The 13,990-nt window shown below is 47.8% G+C and overlaps 1 protein-coding gene across 6 annotated transcripts in view; it reads left to right on the forward strand.

The window, feature by feature from the left end:
* LOC143982594 (protein phosphatase 1 regulatory subunit 12B-like) overlaps positions 1 to 13,990 on the forward strand; it is a 121,868-nt gene that overhangs the window by 73,846 nt on the left and 34,032 nt on the right. For all 6 annotated transcript variants that reach the window (XR_013274486.1, XM_077481456.1, XM_077481458.1 and 3 more), the window contains exon 4: positions 13,368 to 13,472. Coding sequence is in view for 5 of the 6 variants with exons in the window: in XM_077481456.1 (XP_077337582.1) it covers positions 13,368 to 13,472 (105 nt within the window). In the remaining variant the exon portion in view is untranslated. The remainder of the gene's footprint in view (positions 1 to 13,367; positions 13,473 to 13,990) is intronic.

The following is a 13,990-nucleotide window of genomic DNA, read 5'->3' on the forward strand; positions in this document are numbered from 1 at the left end:
CTCTTCTTGCAGGCGCTGTTGGATTGGTACCCGCAAATCCTTCTCTGGGAGTGGGAATTGCTCCTCTGCCAGCGCACGCAAAAGCAGAATGCAGCATTTCTCGAAGCAAGGCCTGGAAGTGCTGCATTCTGACAGCCCTCTGCGACGGCGGTAACATTTCCGCCATTTTGTGTTTGTACCGGGGGTCTAAGTACGTTGCCACCCAGTACTGGTCCTTGACCCTCATGCTTTTTATACGGGGGTCCCTATTAAAACACTGGAGCATGAAGGCCCCCATTTGCACTAAAGTGGAAGCGGTGTGGTGGCCTGGCTCCTGCTCATCATCCAGGATAATGTCGTCCTCTTCATTCTCCTCTCCCCATCCTCGCACAACAGGGATCCCAGAAAGGTTTAAAGCATGCTCTTCTTGCTCCTGCTCATCCGCCCCGGCACCATCCTCCTCTGACTCCTCATCAGACTCCTGTTGTTGACTTGTCTCAGATAGAGTAGCCCCCCCTGGGAATTCATCCAGCATTGCGACTTCCTCATCTTCCCGCTCCTGCTCCTCCACAGCCTGATCAATGACACGACGCAATGCACGCTCCAGAAAGAAGGCATAAGGTACCATGTCACTGATGGCGCCATGGCTGCGACTGACCAGTTTGGTGATCTCCTCAAATGGCCGCAGAAGTCTGCATGTGTCGCGCATGAGCAGCCACTGGCGCGGTGAAAAAAAACCCAGCTCCCCAGAACCGTTTCTTTCGCAGAGTTCATACAGGTAGACGTTAACTGCACGTTTCTGCTGGAGCAGCCTATCAAGCATATAGAAGGTTGAGTTCCATCGCGTCGGGCAATCGCAAATAAGACGTCTGACCGGCAGATGGTGTCGCCGCTGAATGTCAGCAAGGCGAGCCATGGCCGTGTAAGATCTTCTGAAATGGGCCGAGATTTTCCTTGCCTGCCGCAAGATGTCCTGGACCCCAGGGTATTTGACAAGGAATCGCTGCACGACCAAGTTTAAGACGTGTGCCATGCACGGCACGTGCGTGATTTTGCCCTGTTTCAATGCGCTAAGCAGATTGGCACCGTTGTCACACACCACTTTACCAACTGTCAAATTGAGCGGTGTTAGCCACTCATCTGCCTGTGAACGCAAAGCTGAAAGGAGTGCCGGGCCAGTGTGGCTCTTTGCTTCCAGGCACAACAGACGCAGCACGGCATGGCAACGTCTCACCTGGCATGTGGAATAGGTTCTGGGGAGCTTGGGCGGTGCAGTGGAAGAGACGCTAGCAGCGGAAAAGGAGGAGGCAGCTGAGGAGGAGAGGGAGGAGGATGGAGTAGGAGGAGGAGAAGAAGAGTCAGGCCTGCATGCAATCCGTGGCGGTAAAACCAAATCTACACGGGTGCCACGGGTTACATGCTTGACGGCCGTCAGAAGGTTCACCCAGTGGGCAGTAAAACTGATATACCTTCCCTGCCCGTGTTTGCTAGACCACGTGTCTGTGGTCAGATGTATCTTGGCACCGACACTGTGTGCCAGAGATACATTCACTTGCCGCTGAACATGGCCATATAGCTCTGGGATGCCCTTCTCTGAGAAATACTTCCTTCCTGGGACCTTCCATTGTGGTGTTCCAATGGCCACAAATTTGCGAAAGGCCTCCGAGTCCACCAGTTTATATGGCAGTAGTTGGCGGGCTATGAGTTCTGACAAGCCAGCCGCCAACCGTTGGGCAAGAGGGTTATCCGGCGTCATCATTTTTTTACGCTCAAACATTAGGCCCACGGAAGCCTGCCTTTTTGCAGAAAAATGTGAGCTTGGCGTGATGGAAGGTGGAGTGGAGGACAATTGTGAGGAGAGAGGAGAAGGAGAAGTAGAAGACGAGGCTGGACGGTGAGAGCCTGCAGTGTGGCTTTGTGTGTTCCGTTGCTCCCACTGGGCTCGGTGATGGCTGCTCATGTGCCTTCTTAAGGCGGTCGTCCCTAGGTGAGTATTGGGCTTACCGCGACTAACGCGTTGACTGCAAAGATTGCAGATGGCAACGCTATTGTCAGCAGCGGACAGGTTAAAAAAAGCCCACACTGCGGAGCCATGTGCCGGTGTCCTGGGAGCGCCAGATGTGACCGTACATGGTCGATGACTCGCTCCTGATACATTTGCAGTCTGCTTTGTCCCTGCTGTGCAATGTAAGTCATTGCTGCTTCTCCTCCCTATCTGCTGGTCCATATCTCCCTCTGAACTCCCCTCCTCTTCCTCTCTTGTGGGCACCCACGTGACATCACTAGACACGTCATCATCAACGTCACCTTCCCCACCGCTATAAGTAGAGATCTCGGAGTAGGCAGCAACACCGGGGACCAACCTCCTCCTTGGGCTGATCTGGGTACTGGCGTCAGACTGCTGAGTAGCGCTTGTTGCTACCTCCTCTTCCTGATCCAATACCAAGAGTGGCTGCGCATCAGAAATGTCCTCTTGATATGGATCGGAAAATAATTCCAGTGACTCAAGCGGAAGGTATGTGGTGGTGGTGGTGGTGGTCGTGTTGTTGGTGGTAGTGTCTTTGGGGGTGCACATAGCAGAGAGTGAAGAAGAGGGTGCAGATCGAGAGGATGAGGAGGGTGCAGAAGAGTAAGGCTGAGCGAGCCACTCAACCAAGTCTGGTGCATCCTTTAAAGTAATTGAACGCACCTTCTGCAACTTCCCACTTTGGCTCAAGCCTGTTGCTCCTGCCCTACCCCTACCACCCCTGCGGAAGGGCCTGCCTCTTCCTCTGCCTGTCATTTTTTAAATGACCCTGTGACAAAACTCTTAGTCCCTATACCGATGAAGGACTGCTGCAGTATAGGGCAGCGGTCAGCAGTGGTGCACGTCAACCCTATCTATTGTGGACCGATAGCGGTCCTTACAGAACAGCAGACTGTACCGCACTCAAGCCTATGTACCGTAGCACCCTATACCAAGTTACCAGTCCTTATAAGAACTTTTGTGGAACAAGCAGGTTGTGTGTTAGTGATTAGCAGACTGTACGTCAGTCCCTATACCGCTGAAGGACTGCTGCAGTATAGGGCAGCGGTCAGCAGTGGTGCACGTCAACCCTATCTATTGTGGACCGATAGCGGTCCTTACAGAACAGCAGACTGTACCGCACTCAAGCCTATGTACCGTAGCACCCTATACCAAGTTACCAGTCCTTATAAGAACTTTTGTGGACCAAGCAGGTTGTGTATTAGTGTTTAGCAGACTGTACGTCAGTCCCTATACCGCTGAAGGACTGCTGCAGTATAGGGCAGCGGTCAGCAGTGGTGCACGTCAACCCTATCTATTGTGGACCGATAGCGGTCCTTACAGAACAGCAGACTGTACCGCACTCAAGCCTATGTACCGTAGCACCCTATACCAAGTTACCAGTCCTTATAAGAACTTTTGTGGACCAAGCAGGTTGTGTATTAGTGTTTAGCAGACTGTACGTCAGTCCCTATACCGCTGAAGGACTGCTGCAGTATAGGGCAGCGGTCAGCAGTGGTGCACGTCAACCCTATCTATTGTGGACCGATAGCGGTCCTTACAGAACAGCAGACTGTACCGCACTCAAGCCTATGTACCGTAGCACCCTATACCAAGTTACCAGTCCTTATAAGAACTTTTGTGGACCAAGCAGGTTGTGTATTAGTGTTTAGCAGACTGTACGTCAGTCCCTATACCGCTGAAGGACTGCTGCAGTATAGGTGAGCGGTCAGCAGTGGTGCACGTCAACCCTATCTATTGTGGACCTATAGCGGTCCTTACAGAACAGCAGACTGTACCGCACTCAAGCCTATGTACCGTAGCACCCTATACCAAGTTACCAGTCCTTATAAGAACTTTTGTGGACCAAGCAGGTTGTGTATTAGTGTTTAGCAGACTGTACGTCAGTCCCTATACCGCTGAAGGACTGCTGCAGTATAGGGCAGCGGTCAGCAGTGGTGCACGTCAACCCTATCTATTGTGGACCGATAGCGGTCCTTACAGAACAGCAGACTGTACCGCACTCAAGCCTATGTACCGTAGCACCCTATACCAAGTTACCAGTCCTTATAAGAACTTTTGTGGAACAAGCAGGTTGTGTGTTAGTGTTTAGCAGACTGTACGTCAGTCCCTATACCGCTGAAGGACTGCTGCAGTATAGGGCAGCAGTGGTGCACGTCAACCCTATCTATTGTGGACCGATAGCGGTCCTTACAGAACAGCAGACTGTACCGCACTCAAGCCTATGTACCGTAGCACCCTATACCAAGTTACCAGTCCTTATAAGAACTTTTGTGGAACAAGCAGGTTGTGTGTTAGTGATTAGCAGACTGTACGTCAGTCCCTATACCGCTGAAGGACTGCTGCAGTATAGGTGAGCGGTCAGCAGTGGTGCACGTCAACCCTATCTATTGTGGACCGATAGCGGTCCTTACAGAACAGCAGACTGTACCGCACTCAAGCCTATGTACCGTAGCACCCTATACCAAGTTACCAGTCCTTATAAGAACTTTTGTGGACCAAGCAGGTTGTGTATTAGTGTTTAGCAGACTGTACGTCAGTCCCTATACCGCTGAAGGACTGCTGCAGTATAGGGCAGCGGTCAGCAGTGGTGCACGTCAACCCTATCTATTGTGGACCGATAGCGGTCCTTACAGAACAGCAGACTGTACCGCACTCAAGCCTATGTACCGTAGCACCCTATACCAAGTTACCAGTCCTTATAAGAACTTTTGTGGAACAAGCAGGTTGTGTGTTAGTGTTTAGCAGACTGTACGTCAGTCCCTATACCGCTGAAGGACTGCTGCAGTATAGGGCAGCGGTCAGCAGTGGTGCACGTCAACCCTATCTATTGTGGACCGATAGCGGTCCTTACAGAACAGCAGACTGTACCGCACTCAAGCCTATGTACCGTAGCACCCTATACCAAGTTACCAGTCCTTATAAGAACTTTTGTGGAACAAGCAGGTTGTGTGTTAGTGATTAGCAGACTGTACGTCAGTCCCTATACCGCTGAAGGACTGCTGCAGTATAGGTGAGCGGTCAGCAGTGGTGCACGTCAACCCTATCTATTGTGGACCGATAGCGGTCCTTACAGAACAGCAGACTGTACCGCACTCAAGCCTATGTACCGTAGCACCCTATACCAAGTTACCAGTCCTTATAAGAACTTTTGTGGACCAAGCAGGTTGTGTATTAGTGTTTAGCAGACTGTACGTCAGTCCCTATACCGCTGAAGGACTGCTGCAGTATAGGGCAGCGGTCAGCAGTGGTGCACGTCAACCCTATCTATTGTGGACCGATAGCGGTCCTTACAGAACAGCAGACTGTACCGCACTCAAGCCTATGTACCGTAGCACCCTATACCAAGTTACCAGTCCTTATAAGAACTTTTGTGGACCAAGCAGGTTGTGTATTAGTGTTTAGCAGACTGTACGTCAGTCCCTATACCGCTGAAGGACTGCTGCAGTATAGGGCAGCGGTCAGCAGTGGTGCACGTCAACCCTATCTATTGTGGACCGATAGCGGTCCTTACAGAACAGCAGACTGTACCGCACTCAAGCCTATGTACCGTAGCACCCTATACCAAGTTACCAGTCCTTATAAGAACTTTTGTGGACCAAGCAGGTTGTGTATTAGTGTTTAGCAGACTGTACGTCAGTCCCTATACCGCTGAAGGACTGCTGCAGTATAGGTGAGCGGTCAGCAGTGGTGCACGTCAACCCTATCTATTGTGGACCTATAGCGGTCCTTACAGAACAGCAGACTGTACCGCACTCAAGCCTATGTACCGTAGCACCCTATACCAAGTTACCAGTCCTTATAAGAACTTTTGTGGACCAAGCAGGTTGTGTATTAGTGTTTAGCAGACTGTACGTCAGTCCCTATACCGCTGAAGGACTGCTGCAGTATAGGGCAGCGGTCAGCAGTGGTGCACGTCAACCCTATCTATTGTGGACCGATAGCGGTCCTTACAGAACAGCAGACTGTACCGCACTCAAGCCTATGTACCGTAGCACCCTATACCAAGTTACCAGTCCTTATAAGAACTTTTGTGGACCAAGCAGGTTGTGTATTAGTGTTTAGCAGACTGTACGTCAGTCCCTATACCGCTGAAGGACTGCTGCAGTATAGGGCAGCGGTCAGCAGTGGTGCACGTCAACCCTATCTATTGTGGACCGATAGCGGTCCTTACAGAACAGCAGACTGTACCGCACTCAAGCCTATGTACCGTAGCACCCTATACCAAGTTACCAGTCCTTATAAGAACTTTTGTGGAACAAGCAGGTTGTGTGTTAGTGTTTAGCAGACTGTACGTCAGTCCCTATACCGCTGAAGGACTGCTGCAGTATAGGGCAGCGGTCAGCAGTGGTGCACGTCAACCCTATCTATTGTGGACCGATAGCGGTCCTTACAGAACAGCAGACTGTACCGCACTCAAGCCTATGTACCGTAGCACCCTATACCAAGTTACCAGTCCTTATAAGAACTTTTGTGGACCAAGCAGGTTGTGTATTAGTGTTTAGCAGACTGTACGTCAGTCCCTATACCGCTGAAGGACTGCTGCAGTATAGGGCAGCGGTCAGCAGTGGTGCACGTCAACCCTATCTATTGTGGACCGATAGCGGTCCTTACAGAACAGCAGACTGTACCGCACTCAAGCCTATGTACCGTAGCACCCTATACCAAGTTACCAGTCCTTATAAGAACTTTTGTGGACCAAGCAGGTTGTGTATTAGTGTTTAGCAGACTGTACGTCAGTCCCTATACCGCTGAAGGACTGCTGCAGTATAGGGCAGCGGTCAGCAGTGGTGCACGTCAACCCTATCTATTGTGGACCGATAGCGGTCCTTACAGAACAGCAGACTGTACCGCACTCAAGCCTATGTACCGTAGCACCCTATACCAAGTTACCAGTCCTTATAAGAACTTTTGTGGAACAAGCAGGTTGTGTGTTAGTGATTAGCAGACTGTACGTCAGTCCCTATACCGCTGAAGGACTGCTGCAGTATAGGGCAGCGGTCAGCAGTGGTGCACGTCAACCCTATCTATTGTGGACCGATAGCGGTCCTTACAGAACAGCAGACTGTACCGCACTCAAGCCTATGTACCGTAGCACCCTATACCAAGTTACCAGTCCTTATAAGAACTTTTGTGGAACAAGTGAGTTGTGAATGTTTAGCAGACTGCAGCAGAAGGGCAGCAGTCAAGTATAATATCCTTTCTATATTTGGAAGAAAGAATATTATACATGTACAAGCCTATTACTGTACCACTGATACCAGTCCTGAAAAGAACCTTTGTGGAACTAATAATAACAGCAAGTCTTTAAAATTACCCTCACTGCCTGACAACACTGCTTCCTTCCTGTCCCTATACAAATTGGCAAAAAAAGAGAACGATTAGTGGTTACTGGAACAGCTCTTTTGTGGACCTTGATAGTAACAGCTAATGATGATGATGATGATGATGATGATGATGAAAGACTAATCTGGCTGTCCCTGTAGCATACACCGTCCTTTCCCTTTCTCTAAACTAACAAAAGACACTCAGGCTGCTGCAAGAATCAGCAGCACAGCAAACCTATCAACACCTAACACCTATACCAGTCCTGAAAAGAACTTTTGTGTACCAAATAGCTAGTGGTTTATCTCTCCCTACTCCACACAGGAACCTGTCCCTATCGTAACAGAAGAAAGAATGTAAAATGGCCACCGGATCGGGTGTATTTATAGGTTAGGGGGAATGTACAAGTGTCCATGTGCTGTCATGTCTCAATTGGCTGTCCTGTATCACATGATAAACGTGTCACCAAAGGTTAAAGTTCTTGTATACATTAAACACGTAAGTCCGCCGCGGCGAACGACGGAAAAAGGCGTTCGAACGTGCGGACCGCGAATGTCGGAAATTCGCCGCGAAACGACCGCCGGGCGAACCGTTCGGCCATCACTAACTAGGAACACCTATATACAGCAGAGCAGGCAGCCAAAAATAAACCAGACATAAGGATTGTGCATATTTAGTGATAAATATACTACAGGATACAGTCAAACTGCAGGCATAGTACAGAGTGCAGAGATTCTACAGTAGACAGTAAGACTGCAGACATCGTACAGGAGATGGTCAGAGACTGCAGACATCGCACAGGAGATGGTCAGAGACTGCAGACATCGCACAGGAGATGGTTAGGGATGAGCCGAACACCCCCCGGTTCGGTTCGCACCAGAACTTGCGAACGACCCCCGCGTTCGGTACGAACGTTAGAACCCCATTGAAGTCTATGGGACTCGAACGTTCGAATTGGAAAGTGCTAATTTTAACGGCTAATATGCAAGATAGTGTCCTAAAAAGGGTTTGGGGACCTGCCTCCTGCCTCAGGGGACATGGATCACTGCAAAAAAATGTTTTAAAAACGGCCGTTTTGGCGGGAGCACTGATTTTAATGATGATTAAAGTGAAAAAAAAAGTGAAATATTCCTTTAAATATGGTGCCTGGGGGGTGTCTGTAGTATGCCTGTGAAGTGCCACGTGTTTCCCGTGTTTAGAACAGTCCCTGCACAAAATGACATTAAACTGAAATAACACCATTTAAAACTGCTTGCGGTTTTAATGTTATATCTGGTTCCTGCAATATGGTTGAAAATCATTGAGAAACATGGCATGGGTAGCCCTCCCTGCCCATTACCAGCCTATTTGGGTCTTGTACGCATATTAAGGGGAACCCCGTACCCATATTAAAAAAAGGAAATGCGTGTGGCCCCCAGGCCCTATATACTCAGAACAGCAGTATACAGGCGGTGCAAACAAGACAGGGACTGTGTAGGTTTGTTGTGTTAAGTTGAATCTGTTTGTCATTTTCAACCGGTACATTTTTAAAGTGTAGCTCCAGTCAAAAAAACTATCTTTAAGCTTTTTGGAAAACATAGGGAAGGGTTATCACCCCTGTATAATTTGTTTTGTCCATCTTTTTTCATCTCACTTGCTGCTGTCTCCTTGCGTTTGCAAGTAGGAGATGTTTGTAAGTTGGATGTTTGAAAGTAGGGGCCTGCCCTATATTATAGCAGTATGTACTGGGTACAGAGCACGCAGACAGCACGCACTATCTCCTAACACTACTGACTGCAAGCTCTATTATTAACCACTTGTTAGCCCAATGTTTGCATAAAGTGAAAGATGAAGTTATGCTGAGTAAATAGATATCAAACATGTCACTCTTCAAAATTGCACATGCCCGTGGAATGGCGCCAAACGTCGCTACTTAAAAAATCCCCATAGGCGACACTTTAATTTTTTTTTTACTGGTTACATGTTTTGAGTTGCAGAGAAGGTCTAGGACTAGAATTATTGCTCTCGCTCTAACATTCTCGGCGATACCTCACATGTGTGGCACATGCGAGCACATGGGGACATGGGCGCTTTAATTTTTATTTTATTTTTTTATTGTTCATTTTACTTTATTTTAGTTTGACATTTTTTCCCCCAAAAATATATTTTTGATCACTTTTATTCCTATTACAAGAAATGTAAACATCCCTTGTAATAGGAATATGGGGTGACAGGTTCTCTTTACAGTGAAATCTGGGGGGTCAATATGACCCCACATCTCACCTCTAGGCTGGGAAGCCTGAAATAAAAAATAAAAAAAAGATTCTGGCTTTGATCGTACTGGCGAGTTGGTAGAAGCACCGGAGGGCGGTGAGGGGTGGGGGGCGTCTATGGCTGGGTATTTCAGGGTATCACCGAGTATGGCTGGGTATCTCTGAGTATGGCAATTTATGGCAGGGTATTACAGAGTATTGGCGGGGTATTGGCGGGGTACTACAGAGTAATAGCAGGGTACTGCAGAGTATTGGGGGGTACTAAAGAGTAATGGCAGGGTACTGCAGAGTATTGGGGGTTACTGCAGAGTATTGGGGGTTACTGCAGAGTATTGGGGGTTACTGCAGAGTATTGGGGGTTACTGCAGAGTATTGGGGGTTACTGCAGAGTAATGGGGGGTACTGCAGAGTAATGGCAGGGTACTGCAGAGTATGCACTGGTATTGCAGAGTATTGGCAGGGAATTGAGGGGTTAAATTCGGTGAGCAGCGATGTGGGCACTGCAGATGCAGCCCACATCGCTGCTGACACCGATCTCTTTCCCCTCCGCTGTACCGATCGGTACAGAGAGGGGAGGGAGGAACAGGCGTCATAACATGACGCCGGTTTGTTTCCAAGTGATCACTCCGTCATTTGACGGAGCAATCACGTGGTAAACGGCCGCTATGAGCGTCCGTTTACCGTGATCCGTGATGCGACCCGGCGGTCACGGATGCTCTCGAGTGCGCACACCTCGGGGCACGCGAGAGCAGAATTCTGGGAGGCCGTTAATTAACGGCCTCTCAGAGTTAAACAACCCCCCTGAAGCCGTTAATCGGCAATGGGCAGTTGTTAAGTGGTTAAAGCTAGATCACTAGCTATATAGGTGAGCTGAATATAGTGGTGTATACTGCAGTCAGGGCACAGACAACAACCACTACACAGCAGCAAGATAGGAAATCAGCCAAAAACGATTGGTGTGTACTGTGTTGAAGGTACACAGAACACCCACTGCTTCAGATGCTAAGTAACACACTACACGAGGCCGCCTCAAAGGCGGCCTTATATAGTGTGGGGCGTGCACTACACAGCCTGAGCTATGATTGGCCACAGGCAGGATGCCTGTGGCCAATCATGGCTCTCCTCGCTGCCGGCGCTGCGATTGGCCAAGCATGCGGGGTCACAGTGCATGCTTGGCCAATCATCGGGCAGCAATGCACTGCGCCAACGCAGTGCATTATGGTCCGCGCGCGCGTCACTCGAATTTTGACGCGAACGGCCAAAACGTTCGGAATTCGCCGAACGCCCGAACAGCCAATGTTCGAGTCGAACGTACGTTCGACTCGAACACGAAGCTCATCCCTAGAGATGGTCAGAGACTGCAGACATCGCACAGGAGATGGTCAGAGACTGCAGACATCGTACAGGAGATGGTCAGAGACTGCAGACATCGTACAGGAGATGGTCAGAGACTGCAGACATTGTACAGGAGATGGTCAGAGACTGCAGACATTGTACAGGAGATGGTCAGAGACTGCAGACATTGTACAGGAGATGGTCAGAGACTGCAGACATTGTACAGGAGATGGTCAGAGACTGCAGACATTGTACAGGAGATGGTCAGAGACTGCAGACATTGTACAGGAGATGGTCAGAGACTGCAGACACACTGCTGGAAATGGTAGGAAACTGCAGACTTACTATAGGCAGGGCATATTTCTCAGGGAATAATGCCTTGTACACACGGTCGGAAATTCCGACGGATACGGTCCGATTGGATTATATTGTCGGAAAATCCAGCCTCATACAGTGGCATAGCGTGGGTTGTCAGCACCCACGGCACGGCAAGTAATTTGCGCCTCCTAACCTGTGGACTTTTAGCTCCCAAGAATGGGGGACCATGTTCCTACACTCTCAGCCTGAGCCTCTGATTGGCTTTTAGCTTGAGTGGCTATTATTGGATACATCTGAGATCTCTTTGATTACAGTAGTAAACAAAGCCAAGCTCAAAGACTGTTCCTTGTGTCTGCATTGAAGTTGGAAATGCTTGTTGCCTGGCTGTGCAGGAATGGGGAAGCCAGTCATCTGAAGCCCCTGTGGTGGTAGTGCTACATACAGTAATTTATATAAAAAATATATAAATACCCTTTTCATATTTTTTTTTTGTAAGCGATCACATCATCTCTGTTCTCAGCAGCGTAGGGGGCCTGGAGAGGTGGGGTGGAGAAACAGTAGTGTGCTGATCTTTGCTGGGCAGGGGGACACGTCAGCACAAGTTGAAGACTACTGGAGGACAGGCAGGCTGTTCTTGCATCACAATCAGAAAACTGAGCACACTGCGACGGATGTGCTCTCATGTTTAGTATGGTCAGCCTGAAATAGGAAAGCAAGAGGACTAGCAGGATCACCAGTTATTTAACACAAGGAAGCAATACAAGGAGAACATACTTTTTTACACAAGTGCATGGTAAAACAAACCATGTCTGGAATATGAAATGATGGGGTAAAATATTAAAATTCTTTAATCGTGCAGTGTAGAGCTACGCTCTTGTCAAATTGTCACAGCAGATGCGAGGAGAAGGTCCCTGCCCATTGTCACGGGGGGGGGAAGAGGGAAGAAGGTGCAAATGCAGGAACATGTTACATATTCCACCCTAAACCTGGTGGAGCAGGTAACATGTTCCAAAGGTTAACTTATTTAGTTATGCATTTTAAATAAAAATACAAATTTAAAATCATGCCCAGCCACAGCTTTATTCCTTGCCAAAAAATTACAGTAAGACCCCATGCACACGAGTCACGGTTAAACACCCGTTCAGAGGCAGTTGAACACTTTTTTCAACTGCCCCTGAACTTATTCAATGTTCTATGTGTCCATGTACACAGTCTAGTTTTTTGGCAGTTGGGTTTAACCTTGAAATGGGTTCAGACGCAGCAAAACGGCAGTACCGCATTTAGCCGCGTTTTCGTTTATAAGCACTTTTAAAAGGTGTCCTATTTTTTTTTTTTTTTACATTAAACATTTAAAAAATGATGGCAAATGATGATAAACCATTAAAAATATTTTAAACAATTGTAATTGCTTGCAATGATTCATAGACCATTTATATACCCTAATAAGCCCTTGATCCAATCCAATACACCACTAGCATTGCGGTTATCCATAGTATAATTGGAATTTGACCCACAACTTGTGGCAGGTGACGTGGCAAGTGGACAATCCACAACTTGTGGCAGGTGACGTGGCAAGTGATGTGACAGGTGACGTGGCAAGTGGACAATCCACAACTTGTGGCGGTGATGTGGCAAGTGACATGGCAAGTGGACAATCCACAGCTTGTAGCAAGTGACGTGGCAAGTGGACAATCCACAACTTGTGGCAGGTGACGTGGCAAGTAACATGCTAAATACAAGTACACTGCTGCTCTCACAGCTGCTGCTACTCACTCTGCTCTCACAAAATGGCTGAAATAGTTAAAAAATTGTTTTTTGAACTTGAGGAGGGTCTTATCAGGTTATCTTATAAACGCTTCTAGACGCAAATGCGGTAAAGCGCCACTAAAAGCATCAAAACGGGCATTTCTAAACACCGGTTTGAGCTTATAAAAACATACATTCAGCAGAGTTTGCACCAATGTCTCATGTGCATGGGGCATAAGCCGCACTTCACTTCAACTGGACTCTGAAAAAAAAATTCTCCGTTTACTAAAGGAGGAAAGCTTGGCATTATGCAATGTTTAAACTACTACTTTGATCACTCTTCTTTACAAATAAATGATTTAAGGTTTTTTTTTTTTTTCGTTTAGCTATACGAGAGTGCCTACAATGAAAATGAGAAGCTGAAAAGCAACCTCCGTGAAGCCCAGTTGGAGCTTGCAGATATTAAAGCCAAGCTGGAAAGAGTTGCGAAGGTTAAGTAATACCAATTTACAATTGATAAACAACTTCTAACACTTCTAAGATGGTCTATGGAAAGAACACTAGGGCCAGATTACTGTATTGTACCCTTCTTCATGACTATATCAGTTCCAATTTTTGTGGCCACACTATTCCCAACAAATGTATCCCACCATCTTAGGCTTTTTGCTAATCTGGACATTGCATTCCTTTTTAGACTGAAGATCACATACGACCTTGGCATACTGTATACTTGGCAGTATGCTTCTAATTTTTAACTGGAGGTAAACCTCTGGTATGCCTTAACAACTAAAAACCCAGAATAAGCCAAAAAAAAATTGTTCTAGATGGTGGGGAGGAGTTAGCACTTCTGAAGGTTTCTATTCCCATCTATGAACCCAATTTGAAAATGCTGCAACTCAAAGCCAGCACACCATGAATCTTCGAGAGAACATCCAAACATTTTATAAAAGTGATCGCAACAGCAGTCAAAACTGAATAGGTTTAAGGCTTTAATGTAATAAATCAGCAC

This window comes from Lithobates pipiens, unplaced genomic scaffold (genome assembly GCF_037356315.1).
Source record: "Lithobates pipiens isolate NorthernLeopardFrog02 unplaced genomic scaffold, aLitPip1_a1.2 Scaffold_16, whole genome shotgun sequence".
Taxonomy (NCBI): Eukaryota; Metazoa; Chordata; class Amphibia; order Anura; family Ranidae; genus Lithobates; species Lithobates pipiens.